Source organism: Catharus ustulatus, chromosome 6, assembly GCF_009819885.2.
Source record: "Catharus ustulatus isolate bCatUst1 chromosome 6, bCatUst1.pri.v2, whole genome shotgun sequence".
Classification (NCBI taxonomy): Eukaryota; Metazoa; Chordata; class Aves; order Passeriformes; family Turdidae; genus Catharus; species Catharus ustulatus.
Genome location: NC_046226.1, coordinates 2,508,657 through 2,529,600, shown reverse-complemented (window position 1 = coordinate 2,529,600; position 20,944 = coordinate 2,508,657). Strand labels below are relative to the sequence as shown.

At 51.2% G+C, this 20,944-nt stretch overlaps 1 protein-coding gene across 3 annotated transcripts in view; it reads left to right on the top strand.

The window, feature by feature from the left end:
* Positions 1-20,944, top strand: part of TXNDC16 (thioredoxin domain containing 16) — a 47,694-nt gene that overhangs the window by 21,928 nt on the left and 4,822 nt on the right. For 2 of the 3 annotated variants that reach the window (XM_033061917.1, XM_033061918.1), the window contains exons 16-20: positions 3,841-3,925; positions 6,936-7,074; positions 7,596-7,756; positions 8,793-8,983; positions 9,799-11,349. In XM_033061917.1, the coding sequence (XP_032917808.1) occupies positions 3,841-3,925; positions 6,936-7,074; positions 7,596-7,756; positions 8,793-8,983; positions 9,799-10,085 (863 nt within the window). In that variant the 3' untranslated portion in view covers positions 10,086-11,349. Of the gene's footprint in view, positions 1-3,840; positions 3,926-6,935; positions 7,075-7,595; positions 7,757-8,792; positions 8,984-9,798; positions 11,350-20,944 lie in introns of those variants that run through there. The other variant, XR_004418167.1, reaches the window with a different exon arrangement.

The window sequence follows — 20,944 nt, the reverse complement described above, 5'->3', positions numbered from 1 at the left end:
CAGCACATCTGCCTGGCACTGCCTTTTTCAGGTGTGGCATTTCAGAGGACATGCAGCTGCCAGGTGTGTTTGCTACACCCACTGTGGGAGTAGAAACTTCCCAAGCCTGTTGTCCCTGTTGTATCTCCTGCCCCTTACCTCCAAAAGTTTGGCTCTGTCCTCTTTATGAGTCCCTTCAAAGTACAGTAATTTCAGGATTATAAGCTGCACCATTTTGACTAAAATTTTGGCCCGAACCCAAAGTGTGGCTTATAATCAGGTGTGGTTTATATATGGACAAAGAAGGAAAAGTTGCTGTTTTAGTTTGGAGGACAGGTGTGTGCTGAGAAAGGCAGGAGCTTCTCTTTGAAATGGAGAATGTAAACCCCCTCCCTCCAAATTATTAGAATTTTGAAATTAAGGGGCTCTCAGGCAAAGATATGGGAATAGGAATAACAGTTCTTTACTAGGGAAATTAAAATAGAAATACAGCACTACAAAGAACAAACCCCAAACCCTGACACAGTCAGAGTACAGCCTGACACCCGTCAGGCAGGGTGTTGGCAGCAGTCCCATCCCATGGTGGCTGCATCCTCCTGCAGTGACAGATGTGGCTCAGCTGGAGCAGTGCTCCTGTACAAGGTGCAGTTTCCCTCCGGAGCTCCAGTGGGGATGTGGAGAAATCCGGTTTTCCTCTGGAGTCCAGTGGAGAAAGGGGCTCCCTTAGTGTCCCAAACCCTCTGTTTTTATCTTGGTAAGAAATGTTGGGCTCTTCCCCCTGGCTGGAGCAACTCCCAATGGGATGCAGTAATTTTATCAGTGCCACAGTGGGACTCAATGGCCATGAGCAGAAAATGACTGGCTGGAGGAAGGATGGGTTGTGAAAAGATAAAGAACAATGCCCCAGCTGGTTTATAAACCATGGCCATGAACAGGAGATATCCCATGAGATAAAGAACACTGCCCCAGCTGGTTTATAAGCCATGGCCATGAACAGGAGATATCCCATGGAGATAAAGAACACTGCCCCAGCTGGTTTCAATGGATGCCCATTAGCAGAATATCTCCCACGGAGATCAGGATCACTGCCCCACCCTCAACAGATGGTGATAGAACAGATACCTTTGATCACACTCTGTATTGTAACCTGCATCTTATAATCAGTGGGGCTTATAAACGTGAAATTTGGGATGAGTGCTCCAGGATTTCCTGGGGGTGCTGCAGCTGTGACAGAACAGCCTGAGGGAGCAGGAACCTGGAGCTGTTCTGCCATCAAACCAGGCTGGATTGAGGAGAGCCACATTGTTCCTCTTATTAACCTGCAGATTTATCTGGAATTCCCAATCATTTTCTCATGGCAAAATTTCTGCTCTAACCCTGAGCAGCAGTGAACCGTGTCATTGCCATTTCTAGGGAGCTAAAACAGAGCAATGAGATGTCCTGCTAAAAAAAATCCTGGATGTTTTCCAACCCTTAGCATCAGCACTATGTCCAGAAGCCATTTGGGGGGTCTGAGCTAAAAGAAGCTTGATGGAAAAATCCTAAATAAAATTTATTAGGAAGAGGTGAATGTATGATGAGGGCAATGAACGAGCGTTTTCCTGGAACTCAGAGAATTTTTAGGATGGAAATTTGGTTTTGATGCAGAAAATGGGAGCATCCTGGGAAGTAAAACTTCAAATATCAAATATCCCTGTTCTCTGGTGCCTCACAGGGCTTGGCAGCATCATTGGAAGGCACAAGAGATGTTCCAGGAGCTGCTGTGCTGGAGAGCACAGTCAGAAGATAAAATGGGATCAAATGTGGGGCTCAGATCCTGCTTCCCAAACTCTGCAGGGATTTTAGACCCTTCCTCATCTGGCAGTTTGATTCCTTCTTGTTCCCAAGTCAGTGAAGTTTGTGCAATTCAGGACAGCTTTTGTCCCAGCTCAAGGAATGTGCAGCAGAGCATCATCAGCCCCTCAGGGAATTAAAATTGTGCTTTCAAGGAAGACTAATTTCCTAGGAAGTATTTAAATAGATTTTTTAAAGTGCTTCCTGTCTGCACTGGAGCTGTGTGAGTTTGGGGGATTTTGGGTACAACACAAAGAACCTATCACTGGTGTGACTCTGGGTCCAGTACTGCCAGAAATAGGGAAAAATGTGGAAGTTTGGTGGGGAGGGAGGATCTCACCAGGTCAAGGAATAAGCCTGGTGTTGCTGGAGGTTGTCCTGACTTAGGAGGGAATTCCTGCAGCCAGGGCAGCACTTCAAGACAAGCTCATATCTCAAGTGAGGATTTAAAGCTTGCTGGAGGAATTTGGGATGGGAACTTTTCTTTCAGCACTGATAAAATGAAGTACCAGAAGAGCTGGAAAACAACATCCAAGAATGATTTCTGTGTAGCAGCTGGAAAGGGACTTTGGACAATGGCCTGGAGGGACAGGACACAGGGAATGGCTTCACTGCCACAGGGCAGGGATGGATGGGAGATTGGGGAGGAATTTTTGGCTGTGAGGGTGGTGAGACCCTGGCACAGGGTGCCCAGAGAAGCTGTGGCTGCCCCTGGATCCCTGGGAGTGTCCAAGGCCAGGTTGGAGCAGCCAGGTGTCCCTGCCCATGGCCCTGGATGATCTTTAATGTCCCTTCCAACCCAGCCCATTCAGAGATTCTATGGTAATGACTGAGCCCTCAATGAACCACTCCTTTCCTTCCATTAAAAAGGGAAAACAGTTTAAATAAAAGTTTATGGGCCACATGGGAAACAGTGGAAAATACAGCTTTGAGTGTAGCTGCAAAACAGGAATGAAAGAAGCAAAAAGTGACCAGTTGGGAGGCAGCTCCATCTACTGAGCTCTGAGTCACTGGTCCCTGGAGCTTGGGCTGGCCAGCTGTGCTGTGACAGTGAATGTTCTGGGGAACAGTCACTGTCTGTGACAGCAATTTATAGCATGGCTGTACCTGAGATACCCCCTTAGTTCTCAGGAAAAACCTGGCTTCTCCAAAAAGTGAGATTTCTGCCTCTCCTTGGGTCAGAAGAGCCATTTTTGTTGCTTTTGGTTGCTCAGGGCAGAGGAGGAGGGGAGGGGTGGTGTTGAAATCCTCCCTGTTCTCACCCCACCTCTGGCAGCAGCTGTTTGGAGCTCTGATCTCTGCATTTCACAAACTCCCCACAAAGCTTGGCTTTCCCATGGAGCCACTGCCTGAAAGCACAGCCAGGCTGGAGCAGCCTGGTCTGATGGAAGGGGGTGGAACAAGATGGATTTAAGGTCCTTTCCAACCTAAATCATTCTGGAATTCTGTGAAATTGGAGGCTCTTTGTAAGGGAACAACCCAGCTCTGCAGTCTTGGAGCTGTGCTCTCAGTCTCAGCTGTGATAAGAGATCCCAGCCTGGTTTTTCCCTATCCTGCAACAACCCCAGTCTGCTGGGAGGAGCTGCATAAAGCAAGAGACACTTGAGGGAAAGGTTGGTTTATCTCCAGGCTCTTAGCCCTACTCCAGTAAAGCCATCATCCATCATTTCTCAAAGGTCACTGGGATTTATAAGATTTCTGTTTAGACTTATAATTGGTCTCCTGTTTCCAAGAACGTTTACAGACTGTAAGTCCTTAAACACATTTCATTTTCCAGCAGTGCCTCTGTCCTGCAGATCCTGGAGGCTGCAGTGCAAACACTGTTCTCATAATGAGAATTTTCCCCTGATCCTTGCTCTCTGCCTGCTCCTCCTCCCATGGCCTGCAGTAATTTCTTCTGAGCCTCTAATCCTGAAATCTGCTCTGGCAGGATGTTATTTGTGCAAAGGCATCTATCAGGTTTCCAGGATAAAAACCTCAACAGCTCTCTTTGCTGTTGTTTATTCTTGTATCTTTGTCTTTTTCCAGCCAGGGAAGCTTTTGAAGAGGCAGGAAACATCCTAAGTGGCCACGTAAGGATGGGGATGTATTCTGAAGATGATGCCTTGGCTTTGTAAGTGGTTTCTATTTTTCTCAGTGCCTGGAACAAGTGTCCCTGTGCTGAGTGACAGCTACAAGTGACTTTTTCCTGCAGGGACATGTGTCAGGACTCACCCAAAGGGAATTGTCACCTTGGCTCTGCCAGTGATTCCCAATCCATGGTCACCTCGCTGCTGTTCATATTCTCTGTGGGTATTCCAGTCTTGCAGACCCCATGGATGTGCTTGTGTTCCTCACACAAACAGGAGCAAACCTTTCTGAAAGTAACAAACAGGCTGGAAAAAAATGATACCATCAGTGTGTGAGGGAGAAAAAGTCTTGCCTTTCTCTTTCCATGAGGAAAAAATGATAGATAGTCACTGCAGTGCCTTCCCTTGCTCTGGTGGTTGCCCCCAGCTGCCAAGAAGAGCCAGGAAAAAAACTGCTTGTGACTGCTTGGGCTGAGAGAGGAGTGGACATTGAGTCTGGGTGCTGGAAAAGGGAAATGGGAAATAAATGCTGGCTTGCCATGGAGCTGAATTCCTGGTGATTTTAAGCCAGGTGGGAGTTAAATGGGATCTTACCTGTCATTAAGTGTGAGAGGTGCTTCAGTGCCTGGAAATGCAGCTGGAGCCAGGAGGAATCTCCAGCTTGCCCTGGCATCTCATTTCAAGGCAGAGTTAAAAATCCCAGGAGGTCCTTGGCCTGTTTTCCAGGTGTGGGTTTAACAGCCTGCAGTGCTGCAGGGAATTATTTTCATTAGTTCCTCAGAGGTGTGATGCATTCCTGATGAGACACGGGCATTTTTGTGGTGAGCACAGAGAATAAAAATGCAAATACCTTGGGAATACATCTCCATTAACCAAACTGCTCCAGGCATCAGGTAAAACTTTTATTCCCTGAGGATTTCAGCCCAGCTGATAGAAGGAAAAAAAAGTCAGAGGACAGGGTGATCTCTCAAGGTAAAGGAAAAGAAGCCTGTGTTCTCTCAGAGCTGACACATGCAGGAATCCACCTCCCTGCTCCAGGAGTCTGCAGCCTGCTCCTGTTTAGCAGGAATATTTAGTGCAGTTTATATTGATAGTCCTTGTGCCACGTTGGGATTTTGGCTGTGATTTGTGGGTGAAGCTACTGTAGCTGATGGGCTTCTCAACTGTAAGCAGAAAGTAAACACTTACAGGAATTCCTTATGCAAGAGCCAAGCTCACTTCCCTTCTTCAGAAAATGAGAAACCATTCTACAGCTCAGTGCTCAAGCAGAAAATATTTGTGGCTCCCAGGTCACAGAAAGCTGATTCCCCCTTTGTGCATTCTGTAGATCTTTTCCAGAGAACAAGGGCTGCAGGATACACAAAGGCTGCTGTCAGCAAAGCTGTTTGCTCAGCAGGCACCTGCTGGGCTGGTCACTAATGAAGGGGAAAAAGGCATTGAGGGAGAAATGCTTTGCATGAGGTCGTTATTTGCTTCCACATCGATGTCAGAGGTTCCTGCCAAGTATTGGTTTGCTGATGGATTTGATTGAAATGCAAGACTTGTGTTACACACTCAGTGGTCCTGGTGAGCAACAACACAGCCCTCAGTACCAGGAAGAGGAGAAGGGATTTCAGGATTCAGTGTAGCTGGGGAATTTGGTGATTTTCTGGCACTATTCAAGATATTTCCTGATAGAATCGTTGAGTAGAACCCCAGAATGGTTTAGATTGGAAAAAATCTTGAAGCCCATCCACTCCTACCCCCTGCCATGGGCAGGGACACCTTCCACTGTCCCAGGCTGCTCCAAACCCTGTCCAACCTGGCCTTGGACACTTCCAGGGATCCAGGGCAGCTTCTCTGGAATCCTCTTCCAGTGCCTCACCACCCTCACAGATGCTTGTCAAGGTGGAATATTTTAGATACAGGGAACAGGAGTCCTCACTCCTCTGAGCCATGACCACACTAAAGAATCTCTTTAAAACCCACAGAAATTTAATAAGATCCAAATCCCTGAATTAAGTATTTTTTAGGGTTTATCAGCTGTAAATAGATCAGCTCCCAGTGAAGTTTGCAGTGGGTGTGTTACTCCCAGAGAGATAAATGCTGTGATAGAGGAGGGGAAAGGCTCCATAAGAGTTGGACAGCATGGAAATGCAGTTCCCTCCTTGCTGTGGCATTGATGAGCTAAAGAAACTCTTCCCTGGATCCCTGGAAGTGTCCAAGGCCAGGTTTGATTGGGCTCAGAGCAGTGGAACAGTGGAAGGTGTCCCTGCCATGGAAGGGAATGAAACTTTGAGCTTTAAGGTCCCTTCCAACCCAAACCATTCCGGGATTTTCAGTGTCACAGCTTCTGAAAAATTGCCAGGAGCCTTTGAAAAACAAACCACATATGCCCCCAAAAACCACAGAGGCAGCTGATTTCCCCTGTCACACCCTTCCTCTGGGCAGTGCCATCTGGAGCCTCCAGGGCTGAAGTTCCTCAAACTTCCAGAAAATTGCTGTCCTGCCTTGGTGTCCTCCCTGCCCTTTCATTGCTCAGACTTCTCCTATTTTTGCTTTTCCCACTTTCTCAGCTTTTCTTTGAATACTTTGAACCCTCTTACCAGAAGGACATTGTGGAATGAAGGATAATTTGGATAAACTCCACCATGAGTGGCTGGGTGCAGCCTGTGTGAGGCTTGGACTTCACCAACATTTTTGGGCTTGTTCACCGAGACAAAAATTGGATCTCTTGGAGGATTTTTGTGTGGGTTGTGTCCCTTGGATGGAATCTGGGATCTCTGTTTGCCTTGGCTGGGGAGGCAGAGTGAAGCCCTGGATGGGTGTTTGTATCACCCAACCATAGGAGGGAAAATGAAGGAGAAGCAGGAATCAAATCCCAGAATCCCAAAATGCTTTGGATTGGAAGGGACCTTAAATTTCACCCCATCCCACCCCTGCCATGGACAGGGACTATCCCAACTTCCTCCAGCCTGGCTTTAAACATGGGACATGTCTCCAGGAGGCTGCCAGCTCTGTGTGCAGCACATTTGGGGTGTTTCCAACCCCCCTGTGCCCATCCCTCTTTTTCAGATCCCAGAAATACTCGGTGGCCCCCCCTGCTCTCCTCCTCGCCCGCAGCGGCGGCCGCAGCGTGGAGGGCATCGCTCTCTCCAAACACAACGTGCAGGACATGGTGCAGATGATCAGATATGAACTGCTGGACATTTTTGTGAGTAAAAATAAAATCAAAATGTCTTTTTTTTTTTTTTTTCATTGCAGTCATTTGCAAAGCCCTGATTATAGCGTGGCGTGTCCGCTCGTTATTTTTATCGCGCCGGGTTTGTTTTTCAAGTTTATGGCTTGGAGCAGGGAGTCTGGACAGAAATCTGCTGTTTGCTGGGTGGTCTTGCAGCAGGAGACCCTGCAGTTGAGGGACTGAGAGTCATTCACCTGCTGTAGCAGTGGGTTGGTCTCTCACAGGGTTTATTCCCTATTCCCAGGGTTTTTTCTTTGTGCTTTTTGGAGTCTCTCCCTGCTCTGCTCACATCCCCATCTCCCACATTTGGGTTCTTGGGTTGTTCTTGGTGCACTTGGGTTGGGCAAAAACATCTCCAAGTGCACCCAAATCCCAGCCCTGTTCCAGCTTCCCACATTCCCCACAGACACTGCAGCCTCATGTCAGAGCAGGAAGTGAAATTTTCTCCTGTTTTCTCCTTATAACCCAAATTTCTTGGTTGTTCTGTCCTGCAGCCAGAAATCACTGTGCCAAGTCTGCCCCAGTACTTGCAGCTTGGAAAGCCCTTCCTCATCCTGTTCAGTGCTGGTGACATCAGTCAGGTGGAGAGCAAGGAAATGCTGAAGCTGGCAAAAGGAAGAGCCCAGCAGGAATTTGTGGCTTGCTGGTTGAACCTGTGAGTGTTTGAAAATCTCTCCATTAATTCACTTTGAGCCTTGCAGGAAAAAAAAACCAAAAACCCTGAGGCTGCAATTGCTGAGAACACAAGCTGGTAATGTGATTATTGGGTCTGAAATCATCAGGAGTTGGGAGGTCAAACCATTGAGCAATGGTTCACTCAGTGTTCTGGGCAACTGTAAAAATTGCCTGACAAAGTAAAATTAGTAAATATTTAATTGGTTGCAGAAATTGTTTTCAATAGAGGAAAATGTCTTCTAGTCCTTGTAGTAGCTTGACCCTGGGTCTGGTGTAATTTGTATTTTTGGTGCATGTGGGAAGGAAAAAAAAAATGGAAGTTTGCCCTCTTGGAATGTTTTATGGTGATTTTCCAGCAGCAATTAGAGGGGATTGACTGGGGAAAGAAAGTTTGCACAAAAAGGTTCAACCAGAAGCATTCAAGCAACAAAATTAATTCAAGACCTGAGATATAGGAGATTGTAGGAAAGGGGATTTTTATTTTTTTTTCAATCCTCCTCTTCTTAGTTGCATTTTGAATTTTTGGCCTCTGTTTGTTTTGCCCAAGCCCAGAGAAACTTCAGTGGCTTAATCATAACGTGCTTTGAAGTCTGGAAAGGCTGTCCAGCGTGGGCTGGAGCTTGGCTGAGGGGGAAATGCACATGTGCTCAGAGAGAAGGGGATTGGGCTGCCAGTAATGCACCAGGAACAAGAGCCCTGGAACTCCCCCACCTACACATCTGCCTTTGCTCTGCCTCCCTGAGACACAGAAAACCTTCCTGTGCCACTGCAAGATGGCACTGCCACCAAACAGGGCACAATGCCAGGGTGGTTTGGGGGTGGAAAGGACCTTAAAGATAATTTCATTCCATCCTTGCCATGGCAGGGACACTTCCCACTATCCAGGATATTCCATCCAGCCTGGCTTTGAACACTTGCAGGGATGATGCTTCTGCAATCCAATCAACTTGTGCTTTGCTGGGTGTGACCTAAGGGTCCTGATGTGCTGCCAAACCTGAATCTCCTCTTCCCAACAGGAAGAAGACTCCAGTGGGATATGGAATCCTGAGGACTTATTTTTCCACCACACCTTCCTTGCCTGCTCTCCTCTGGGTGAACCTCCATGCTGGGGGTCAGGTATTCAAGTTCCCAGCAGAGCAGTCCATCACTGAGATCAACATCTTGTCGTGGCTGGAGAAGCTCCAGGCAGGATTGGAGGTTCCCAGCAGTAAGTCCACACAGGTTTAGAACGTTCCCTAGCACACACAGTCTGTTTATGAGGAGATACTACATGCAATAAATTGTCTGCCCTGGAATTTAATGATGGAAAAACCAGCTCTGCTTGTTAGAGCTGCAGAAGTACAAATAGTGCAGCCAGGAGAGAATGCCCACACTCACAAGTTTGCTTTGGGACTGTTTAATGCTCAGAGCCAAGCGTGGATAGTTTGGAATTGACATCTTTTCCCTGTGATTATCCCCAAATCTGGCTGTGTTTTGCCATTCTCAACCACAGCTTGCTAATAAAAAACCTCCCAGCTCCCAGTTGGCAGTGTAAGAAGTAGCTGCTCTTTTTGTATTTTTTTTTGGATGGGAAAGGAGGAGGAAGCTGGGGGCTTTAAGATATAAAGGATTGGCTTGTTCTGTGGAGCTTTTCACTGTATCCCTGGAGTCTCATCAGCCTGATGAGGCTTTGGAGGAAGCCAGCATGGATGTGCCTTCCTCAGGAGAGCTGGGGAGGGACTGGGGACAAGGCATGGAGGGACAGGACACAGGGAATGGCTTCACTGCCATAGGGCAGGGATGGGTGGGAGATTGGGGAGGAATTTCTGACTGTGAGGGTGGTGAGGTCCTGACACAGAGAAGCTGTGGCTGCCCCTGGATCTCTGCAGTGTCCAAGGCCAGGTTGGACGGGGCTTGGAACACCCTGGGACAGTGGAAGGTGTCCCTGCCCTGGGAAAAGCCATAATTCCTCAGTAAGGGAAATACTCATGGAGATGGAGCATAACTCATTCCCTGCTAACTGGGACTGTCTTTGCTGCTCAGGTACCTTGGCTGAGGAGGACTGGAAGCCACCACTCCCTGCTTACAACTTCCTGCAGATGATGGAACATTCTGTGCCTCAGCTGTCCCCCCACCCCGGGGACACCCCAGCACAGCAGCCACCCAAAAACCCCGGAGGGGACACTGCTGGAGGGGACACTGCCACCCGGGAAGAGCCATCCCAGCAGAGCACGGCAGAGGAAGTTGGTGTCGCTGGGAGGGGCCTGCGGGGGACAGCCCCGAGGCTGGCAGCCAGGGACAGGCAGGGCAAGAGGCACAGTGAGCTCTGAGCTGGGCTGGGGAAAGGTGTGAGACTGCCCTGGAGAGCCTCACACTTTCCCAGCCTTTTCTCCAAGGAGAGAAGTGATTGCAGCTGTCAGTGGTGAAGGGAAAGGTCACTCCCTGCTGCAGAGTGCTGGGGGCTCCTGGTGTCTGTCCATCCCTCATGCTGTTCCTGGCTGCTCTTGGGAGCTCACCAAGCAACAAGCTGCACTGGAAAAGACAAACCAGCCCTGCTCTGTAGATTCCCCAAGTCTCAGAGTCACTTCAGTTGCCCCTGAGCAGGAAGGGGTGAGTGATTCCAAGATGAAAAGCCCATTTCTCCTCCCTGCTTGCAGGAGAAGCTCTGCTGATGTGTGACAGGAACTCCTGTGATTCCATCTGCACTGGAACTGTGAGGAGCCAGCATTCCACCACCCCAGGGCTGCTCCAACCAGCCCCCAGTTGTGTTTGCACCTGATTTGTGACCTGAATTCAGGGGGAAGAGGAGGATCTGATGGAAGCAGATTTATTCCAGAGGCCAGAGCTCAGCTCACACAACAATCCTGAATAGCTGGGACAAAACTCTGCCAGCAAATCCCCAGGGTGGGCAGGTTGGGAGATGGCTTTCCTCACTGCTGGCATTTTCTTGGTCACAAGCCCAGGGGGTTATTTGCAGCCTCTATTTGTCTTTGCTCTCAGTGACAGCAGTGAGGTTGGTGCCTCCTGAGCTGGGAATGGAGCAGGAAGCAAGGTCTGTGGAAAGCTGAGTGCTGTGCAGGAGAGGAAGGAGATGGAGGGCAAGGCTGGACCCTTCCAATGAATGGAAAATGCAAAACTTGAGTGGGGAGATGCAAAACTTGGGGAGGTGGATTTGCAGCCTCTGCACATCTGGACAAGAAATGGCCAGGGATTGAAACTGGATGTTCTTTAAGGTCCCTTCCATGATCATCCCACTCCCTTCAGTGAACATCTTCCTTCCACAGCACTGCTGAGATGTGCTGGGAGAGTCAGATCCTCCTCTGCTCCTTAGGGCTCTGAAATTACTGGGAAGAGTTAAAAATGCTGGTGAGGGACATTGCAGACTCTCTATTCCTCATTTTGCAATCAGCATGCATGGCTGTGAGACTTCTGAAATATCCAGAAATAGATCATTATTCCTGGGCTCTCCTGGAAGCCCTTAATTGAGAGAGACCATTTTTGGACTGAAGGCTTGGAGCCAGAATGTATGTATTTAAAGGAATAAAGTGCAGCCTGCTGATCAGAGGCACCATTCCCCAGGGAAGGGTGTGAGCAGATCCTTGGTGTGTTCCCGTCAGTCCTCTGCTCCTCAGGTCCTGGTGGTGCTGAATTCCATCAACTGTGCATTGCTCATTTCCCCTCCTGTCCCTCTCCATCAGCATCAAATCCCAGAATGAGCTGGCTTGGAAGGAACCTTAAAGATCATCCATGTCAGGGACACCTTCCTCTGTCCCATCCAACCTGGCCTTGGACACTTCCAGGGATCCAGGAGCAGCCACAGCTTCTCTGGGCACCAGGGAAGCCTCCCCACCCTCCCAGCCAAGAATTTCTTCCAATTATCCCACCCCCTCTGGCAGTTTGAAGTGCAATAATTGGGGTTTTTTCATTGCATCTTAAATAAACTCCATGTCCAGCAGGCTCCTCTGTATCTGTTTTGGGTGAGGGGAGCAGGGGGCCTGTCGTGGGTGCCCCTCATCAGCAGGATCCTTCCCTTTCCCAGGTTTCTGGAGCATTCCCACATCCCCACTCTTACCCACGTGTCCTTTTCCAGGCACAGCCCTTCTGCCGTGCGGGGCTGGGGCAGGAGTTTGTCACTAGGGGTCAGTGCCACATCTCCGTTGTGGCTTCACAAATCCCTGCCTCTCCCAGCGCTGCTGCAGGAACAGATCCTGTGGGGATCCTGCTGCCTTCATCCCCATCATCACCAGAGGATCCAGCAGCTCCAGCCTCCCAGGCTGCCTTGGCATGCCCAGAGCTTTGGGCTGAGCCCACCTTGCTGGTGCCAGTGCAGATTTGGGAAGGGATGTGCTGCTCCATGTCCCATCCCTGCCAGAACCCAGCTGGATGGGGAGTGGGTTTGCTCTGGATGCACTCATGGATCACATCAGGTGGTTTTGGGGTTTTATTTTTCAATACAAAATGTCTTTTCCATTGTGTAACCCAAAATCCATGGAGGCAGATTATGTATGGACAGGGGGAAAATATTGGGAATACTGAGGGCAGTTTGATGGGGTCTGCATCCCAAATATTCCTTTTCCACCAGAGGGAATGCTCCAGCACTTGGCTGTTTCCAACAACTCCAGCTCTGGGGGCAGAGCAGGGTGGAAATAAACACTCTGAAGGTGTTTATGGAATCAATCACTGAGTGGTTTGGGTTTAAAGGAACCTTTAAAGGGCATCCAGTCCAACCCTGCCATGCACAGAGACACCTTCCACTGGACAAGGCCACTCCAATTCCCATCCAGCATGGCCTGGAATTACAGCCTGGGCTGAGAAGTGAGGTAGAGGAGGCAGAGCTCGTGTTCTGGGGGCAGATGTGAGGGACAGAGTAATTCCCAGGAGGATGGAGGAGCAGGATCTGATCTTTCCTGTCCCAGGAGGAGCAGCATCTGTCCTGTCCCAGGAGGAGCAGGATCTGATCTGTCCTGTCCCAGGAGGGTGTAGGAGCAGGATCTGTCCTGTCCAGGAGGAGCAGGATCTGATCTATCCTGTCCCAGGAGGGTGTAGGAGCAGCATCTGTCCTGTCCCAGGAGGATGGAGGAGCAGCATCTGTCCTGTCCCAGGAGGATGGAGGAGCAGCATCTTTCCTGCACACTGGAGATCTTGGTGCTCATCAACCTCCCTGTGTCAATGCTGCTGCTGAGTGATGTGAGATCACCTCCACAGAGATGTTATCAGCTCCCTCTTCAAGCATTTAACAATAAAAGTCGTGTTTGTCTGGGTGAACCAAAACCACAGCTCTGCCTCCTCAGAGTGCAGGCTCAGCTGAAGATTTCCTGGCTGATATGGATCAACTGCGACTTCAAAACTGATTTCTTCTGGTGGGATTTCATTTCAGTGGACATTTGGATGTGCTTCAGGAGCCTTTCAGGGGGGTGTTTTAATTATCAGAAGATAAAACAAAGATACACACACACCCAAAAAAAAAGGATTATGTGCTTGTCCTGAAAGCAAAACAATTTATTGTCAAAAACAACAGGAAATTCTCTGTGCACTCCTTGTTGCCCCCTTCCAACTCAGGATATTCTGTGATTCTCTGGTGTGTCCCCATCCTTGAGGAATCCCACAAATCCAGGCTGGCAGCAGTGCTCACTACAGGGCAGAGGGAATATTAAAATGTCTGTTGTATTTTCCATGTTTAAAAAAGTTTTTCACCCTTTGTCTTGGAAGGTGGATTTTCCTAATTGGCTGCGAATTTCCAAATTCCCAGCCCATCGTGGAGCACTGATGGGTAACCACAGTCCCTCCTGGCCAGGGATGCTCTGGGATAAGCTGGGATGGCAGAAGAGGTGGCTGCAGCAGGCAGGACAGGACAGGACGAGGAGATGCTGCCAGGCAGGAGCAGGGCAAGGGAAGCACAGATCTACCTGGACAGATTCCAGCAGCGCTGCCAGCATGTGGAGCAGGACAAGACCTGGTGAGCTGGCTCGTGGGGACAGGGAGGCTGGCAGGGCTGGGGGACAGTGACAACCAATCCCTCCATCCCCTCTGGTGGCTCAGCCTGGCAGAGATGCTTTTCCTGCGGGGCAGGTTCCTCTCCAGCCTGGCTTGGCCGTGATCCCTGCCCTGGAGCAGCCGTCCCTGCTTCAGGACTGGCTGGGAATGTTTGTGCGGAGCTGCCGGGTGAGGCTGAGCTGCTGCTGCTGTCTGGAAAAGGCTCCTCCAGAGCTCACCCTCCCCTGGGGACAGCCGGCGTGATGCAATCCATCCTGGTGCCCTGGATGTGCCCTTGGCATCGCCTGGTGGGGTGGGGATGGATCCCGCAGCTGCGTGGTGTGTCCATCATTGCCGGTGTGTCCCCACCCCTGTGTGTCCCCACCCCTGTGTCCCCACCCCGGTGTGTCCCCACCCCTCCAAACCACCTCCCCCACCCCACACAACGCCCCTGCTGCCTGTCAGTGTGGGGCAGGTGGTGAGGAGCAAACAGGGACAGGCAGATGTTGGTGCAGAGGTGGGATGGGAAATGATGGATGCAATCCTAGCAGAGTTGAGGTGCAAACAGGGACAGGCAGATGTTGGTCCAGAGGTGGGATGGGAAATGATGGATGCAATCCTAGCAGAGTTGAGGAGCTGTGCTGGGGGAGGGGGTGCAGTGCAGGGTGGAGCTGGGATGGGAGGTAAGAGCTCTTCCACCTGGCACTTTCACTGCTAAAAATCCAAATGGCCCAGGAAAGTACCCCCAGCCTGTTGATTGCAGGGTGGCCAGGGTGGGCTCTCCATCCCTTGCCCAACCTGAGCAGGAGCTGGGTCTGGAGGACACCACTGGCTCCATCCTCCTGGAGGGGATTGGGATGGAGCTGGGAATATCAATCCAAACCAGCTCCTCACAGAACACCTTCTGTCTGTATTTTCCCTTCCCTGCTCCACCTCCAACCTGTCCTGCTAGTGCAGCCACAGCTCTGCTCCCCTGCTCATTCCCAAACCATTCAGGGTCCTCATTTCTTGGGCTGAAACCCAAATCCAGGCTGGAAGAGCAGCACCCACCATAATCCCTTCCCAGTGCTTTTCCTGCTCCTCCTGAGAAGCAGGAGCCCCTCAGGGTGCCGTGCAGGGAGCAGAGGTGGCACATTCCCTTTGGGACATTGTTGTTCATTGTGCATTGTTCCCTCTTGGCTCGCTGGGAGCGATAAGTGGGGAGAGGGCAGCGCTCGGTTCCTGCTCCCCGACAGCTTATTTCCCGACCTCTCCTTAGGTAAACTCAGCCCTTCACCTCCCTGAGAGTTTGCTTTGCTCTCCCTCACCCCTCCAGCACGGCGTGGGGCCCAACAGAGCAGCCTGGCTCTATTAATAGCCCGTGGAATTGCCAAATCCCTCCTGTGTGTTGAAAGAGTGGCTGCAAGGCCATGATTCAGCTCCGTGGTAACGCACGGGACGGTTCCCCAGCGTGGCTGTGGCTGTGGTGGGAAAGCTCCCAGCTCTGCTCCAGCCCTGCAGGGCAGGCTGGGCTCTCCAGTGGGGAGGGGAGATGGGGAAGAGCCCATCAGATGGGATTTCTTGCCTTGCTGGCAGCACAGTTGGTTCTGTTGTTAAACTCGGTGGTGTTCTCTGCGTTGGCCACTGCCTGAGCTCACTCTGCACAGGGATCCACAAAGAGTAAAATCCAGGGGTCTCAGAGAGGGCAAAACCATGGGATAATGGAACTGCTGAAGTTGGAAAAGACCTCTAAGATCATCCAGTCCCCAGCACTGCAAATCATGTCCCCCAAGTGCGTCCGCAGAGCTTTTAAATCCCTCCAGGGATGGTGGCTCCACCACTGCCATGGGCTGCTCTCCAGTGCTTGGCAACCCTTTCCATGAATAAATTTTCCCTGATAGCCAATCTAAACCTCTTCTGGAGCAACTTGAGGTCATTTTTTCTTGTCCCCAGAGCTGGAGCAGGCACTTGGGGTTGAAATCCATGATGTCCCTATCCCAGCCTTGCTCCGTGAGAGGGGAGAACAAAACCTCAGTGCAGTGCATGGAGCATCTCCTCAGATCCTGCTGGGTTTGAAGTCTTGGAGTCTCCTTAAACTTGGCTTGTGAGGATGGGGAGTGGGAGCTTGGCAGGGCTGAGGTGACTCCCTGTGATCCTGGACCTGCTGTGGGGACACAGGTGGGGACACAGTGGGGACAGGTGTGATCCTGGATGTGGGAGTACAAGGGATGCTGCAGCTGGGAGGGTTCAGCTTAGCACAGCAGGGAGCCCCAGCTGTGAGCAGGGGCAGGCACCAACACCAAAGCAAACATTTGGAAAAGCAGTTGCTACCCAAAAATAGCTGGAAAAGGTTTCAGGAGCAAAGCTGGAACAGCAGCCAGAGTCCCCCAGCCAGGGCAGCTCCCAGACACAGGGGACAGAGATGGGAAAGGGGAATGATCAACATCTGTCCATGAATTACCCTTCCTGTGGCAGTGGGGGGATCTGTGGGGTTTCCTTTGGAGACATCCCACCCCATGGACCTGGAAGGTGAATAACATCATCCTCCTTATCAATAGAGGGATAATCTCATTGCCCCCAGAAATCAGCACTTTTGGATTCAAAGGGGCTGTGTGCGTTTGGAGGGCACAAGGTGACAGAGGGATGGAGCAGATTCTCCCCTCCAGACACTCAGCTTGGAGCTGAGAAACCTCAGCCTGCTCCCACTGAGCCAGAGCTGGGTGTAAATCCAAGCAGGCAGCAGGGCCAGGCACCAGGAATATCTGGGTGGGATTCCTTGCCAGGCAAATGTGTCCAGAGTCTAATCCTGCCTTTATTTTAACCTGCATTTCCCTCCTGCTGAACCCCCTGTCTCTCCCTGAATCCCCACACACTCCCCAGGGAGGGCACAGCCCCAAAGGGACACAAGGTGTGTGACAAAACCCATCCCCAGGTGTTGGGAATGAGCCTGGAGGACAAAACCAGGGTGGTTTGAGTGACTTGGCTGCTGTCCCCTACTGGGTCCCACCCTGGTGACACTCATCCTTTCAAGAAAAGCATGAAAAAGATGAGCTGGCAGCTCTGGGACTCTGACTCCCAGGGGACCCCAGAGGGACAAACCCCAAAAGCTCCAGGGCTCTTGGCTCTCCTGCAGGCTGGGGGAGGCAGCAGTGAGGCTGCACAGCTCCAGGTGCAGGCAGGATCCTGTTTCATTCCTTCTCTGAGCTCCTCACCAGTCTTCCCCTACCAGGGATGCTCTCAAAGTGCTCTTGGAGCTTAATGAAGTGCTGGCTTAATTATAGGGCTGGCTGTGACATTCCTGTGTCCCTGTGTCCCACCTGGCAGTGCTCCATGTTCCCACTCATCCCCGTCCCTGGGGCATCAGCAAAACCCAAAATCCATAAATAAAAAGCCACCAAAACCCTGTTTATCCTCACTCCATGGTTTCCAATAGTGCTGGAGACAGGAGTTGGGAATGTCTGTGGCTTCCAGCTCACACATGATGCTGCAGCTTTGGGTTGTTGGAGCAGGGTGGGAGGTTGATCCCAAAAGGTTTGGAGGTGCCAGCATTGGTGCTGGGAATGGCTCCTGTCCTGTGTGGCACCAAAGACACCAGGATGGCCACCCTGGGTGGCACCTGCAGCAGAGACCCCCAGGGTGAGGGTGGCATCCAGAGGGACACACAGTCCTTTCTCCCAGTTTGGAACTGCTGTGTGCACTTTCTGTACTGGGGCAGGTGGGTCCCTGTCCCCACTGCTGGGAGTGAGCAAACAGGGATCTCTGTCCCTGGCAGCAGAGCAGCTCAGGAGAAAGCCATGGAGAGTGAAATGGGAGGGTTGGGAATGTGATTCAGGCTGTGTCACCCCAGGGCTGCCCTGGCTGGAGGAAATCCCTCTTTGATTCATGGCCTGGGAACTCCTGTGGCTTTTTTGGCACCGCGGTGACCCAGAGATGCCACCCCACAACAGAGAGGGCTCTGGGTGATGGGACACTGCCAGGTGCCACTGTCACTCCCCACTCAGGCAACCTGGCCAGGGAGGATGCAGGAAGATTCCAGGGATGACACACAGGTCACCAAAATGCTGCCTGGGCTGAGTAAGAGGGAAAGCTGGAATTTTCCCCAGCAGGGATTTCTCTCTTCCTTTCTAAGGAATCTGCTCCAGCTGGGACAGGTCTCACATATTTTACTTTATCTGACTTGACTCTGCAGTCTGATTCCCAGGGAATGGGAAAGGCTTCCCAGCACAGCCCAGCCAGCCCTGGCTCCTGATGGCACAGCTTCAACTATTCCCCATGTCAGAGGGGCCAGCTGGCTGCAATTCCCAGCTTTTCCTTGTCCCCACCCATGGATAAATCCCTGGATAGCCCCCAAGTGCCTTGGGGGTGGGGATCCCTTCAGACAGGGGCTAGATTGGCTTTTGGGAACCAGCTGAGGTTGTTCTGGCTTCCCTTGTGCTTGGAATCATTCCCTAAATCCCAGCTCATGTCTGCTGGTGCAGACAAGCTACAAAGAGACCTTCAGTGTGAGCCAGCCCTACACATTCCTGTCCCCAAGCAGATCTTTAGGATATGAGTTAAAACCATTTAATCACGAGCCTCCTGTTGCCCATTTCCTCTGGACCTCCTCAGCTTTCCATGATTTTTTTTTTTCTTGAGCAACCTCGCTCTGAGATCCCGGGGATGGTTTGGGATTGAGTCATGGGATGCAGGGACTGTGCAACCCTGCTCTGCTCTGTCCCACTCCATGGATCTCCCCTGATCCACCAGAAACTCCTCCTGTGGAGGGAAATCAGTGCTCCTGTGGGGCTGGGAATGCCCTGCTGCTTGATACCTGGGATATGGAGCCAGGCTGGGAGAGCTCAGAGCCTGAAGGGGCTCCAGGAGAGCTGGAGAGGGACTGGGGACAAGGGATGGAGGGACAGGACACAGGGAATGGCTTCATCTGGGTTAGATGGGACATTGGGAAGGAATCCTGACTGTGAGGGTGCCCAGAGAAGCTGTGGCTGCCCCTGGATCCCTGGAAGTGTCCCAGACCAGGTTGGAGCTCCCTGGGGCAGTGGGAGGTGTCCCTGCCATGGCAGGGGTGGCACTGGATGAGCTTTAAGGTCCCTTCCAACCCAAACCAATCTGGGATTCTGTGACAGAAGATCATTTTCCTTGGACTTACAGGCAGGTCCATTTTTTTTGCCCAGATGGACAAAAGTGACTTTTTGTCCCTGCCAGCTGGAAGTGCTGATTGATCACTTTATTCTCTGCAGAGCTCAGCTCTTGCTTTGCTCTCCTGGCCATTGCCCTCTCACAGTGACCTCTGCCTGCCCTGTCCTGCTCTAATACCCCCAGCATGAGGCTCTGTGGGATTTTCCAGACCACAGCAGCTGCTGTTTATGTTGGGAATGTCCCACAGACTGGATTTTTCAGCCAACTTCTTGTCCCCTTCCATCCTGGCTGTCCCCAGTGGAATGTGACTCCCTGTGGGAGACACCAGCTCCTCTCAGCTGCTGCCATCCCCTGGAGATCCCCTGAGAGGGCAGGGATGTCCTGCTCAAGGACAGGGGTTTAGACCCTCTGTGAGGATGAGAATCCCACAATGATTCCCTACAAGGACAGGGACCCTGATGCCAGGACAGGGATGTCACAGTGACTCCCTAAGACAAGGATGGGGACCCAAATTGTCCCCTGTTTGTTATCACCCTACAGCCTTCCCCCCAGGAAGGAACCAGTGAATCCAAGCAGGGGTGAAAGGGCAATTAAATAGGATTTCAAAAAGCACTGGGCACTGCTGTGTGAAGGGAAGTCTGAGAGAAAACACGCCTGCAGGAAGAAATCCTCCCTGGCTTAGCACCTCCTTCTAAAAACACACAATGACTTCAGAAAAATGTGAGAAAAGACATTTTCTCTCCCCAGAGGGGAAAAAATAGAGAAAAGCAGCAATGTGATGGTGTTTGGTGACTGGACCTCAGTTTTTGTCCCGGCAGGGGTGGGGAATGTGCTCCAGGGGGTTTGGGTGGGCAGGATGGGGCAGTTGGCAGCAGATATCCCTGAGAGCATCTCTGCAATGCCCAGGCAGAGCTGGTCCCCTCCAAAAGCTCTCAGATTCTCAATATTTGCTTCAGTGCTCCCAGACAGAAGGGATGTGCCACCCCTGAGCCCTCCAGTCCCCTCACAAAGGGAGATTTTTGCTTCTAAACGCTGTAAATCCTGATTTATTCCAACGACTGCTGCACATTAAGTCATGAATAATTAAGGGAACAGCTCTTGTGAAGCTCTGGAGAAGTGTTTGGCACCGTGGGAGCACTTTCCCCCATCCAGTTCCCCTTTCCTTGTCCCCTGCCCCCTCTTCATTTCTCTTTTCTCTTTTCTCTTGCCCTCTTTCCCTTTTCTCTTTCATTCCCCTGAACCCCTTCCCCTTTTCTTTATTCCTTGTCCCCTTTCCACCTTCTATTGCTCCATTTCCTCTTCCCCATTTCTCTTCACCTTTCCCTTGCCCATCCCCTTTTCCTTCCCCATTTCTCTTCACCTTTCCCTTGCCCATCCCCTTTTCCTTCCCCATTTCTCTTTGCCTTTCCCTTGTCCCTGTCCCCTTTTCCTTCCCCATTTCTCTTTGCCTTTCCCTTGTCCCTGCCACCTTTTCCTTTCCCTTTTCTCTTCCCATTTCCCCATCCTCCTTCTCTATTCCTTGTCCCTACCACCTTTCCCTTTCCCTTTTCTCTCCCCTTTCCCTTGTTCCCCATCCCTTACCCCCTTTCCCTTTTCCCTTGCCCCTTTCCCTGTCCCCATCCCTGTTTGCAGAGGCTCTGTGCTCCTCCAGGATTGCAGGAGCAGCCCCAGGGGAGCCCTGGATGCTGGGATGGAGATGACCCAGGGTGCTGGAGGAAGCAGGAGCACTCCACAGCTTCCCAGAACTGATCATTCCAAGATGATGAGCAGCTTCCTCCAGCAGCCCCAGGGAGCTCTTGGCAGAGCCCCTCAGCAGGGCACTGCCTTCCCCAGGCATTGATTTGCTGGGATTGAATCCCAAGGACTCATCCTGGTGGATCTGTGGCTCAATCCAGCCTCTGCAGGGCCCTCAGAGAGACCTCACAGCTCAATTCCCAGCCCCAGTCACATGGAAAAGGTCTGGAGCAGAGGAAACAGCAGCTGCTCATGACAAATAAATGTGTACACATCCACTCCCCATGACAAACCCCACTGCTCTGGTAGCACGAATGTCCAGGGATAAACAACTCCAAACCACCCTGGAATGGCTTCTTGTAAACAG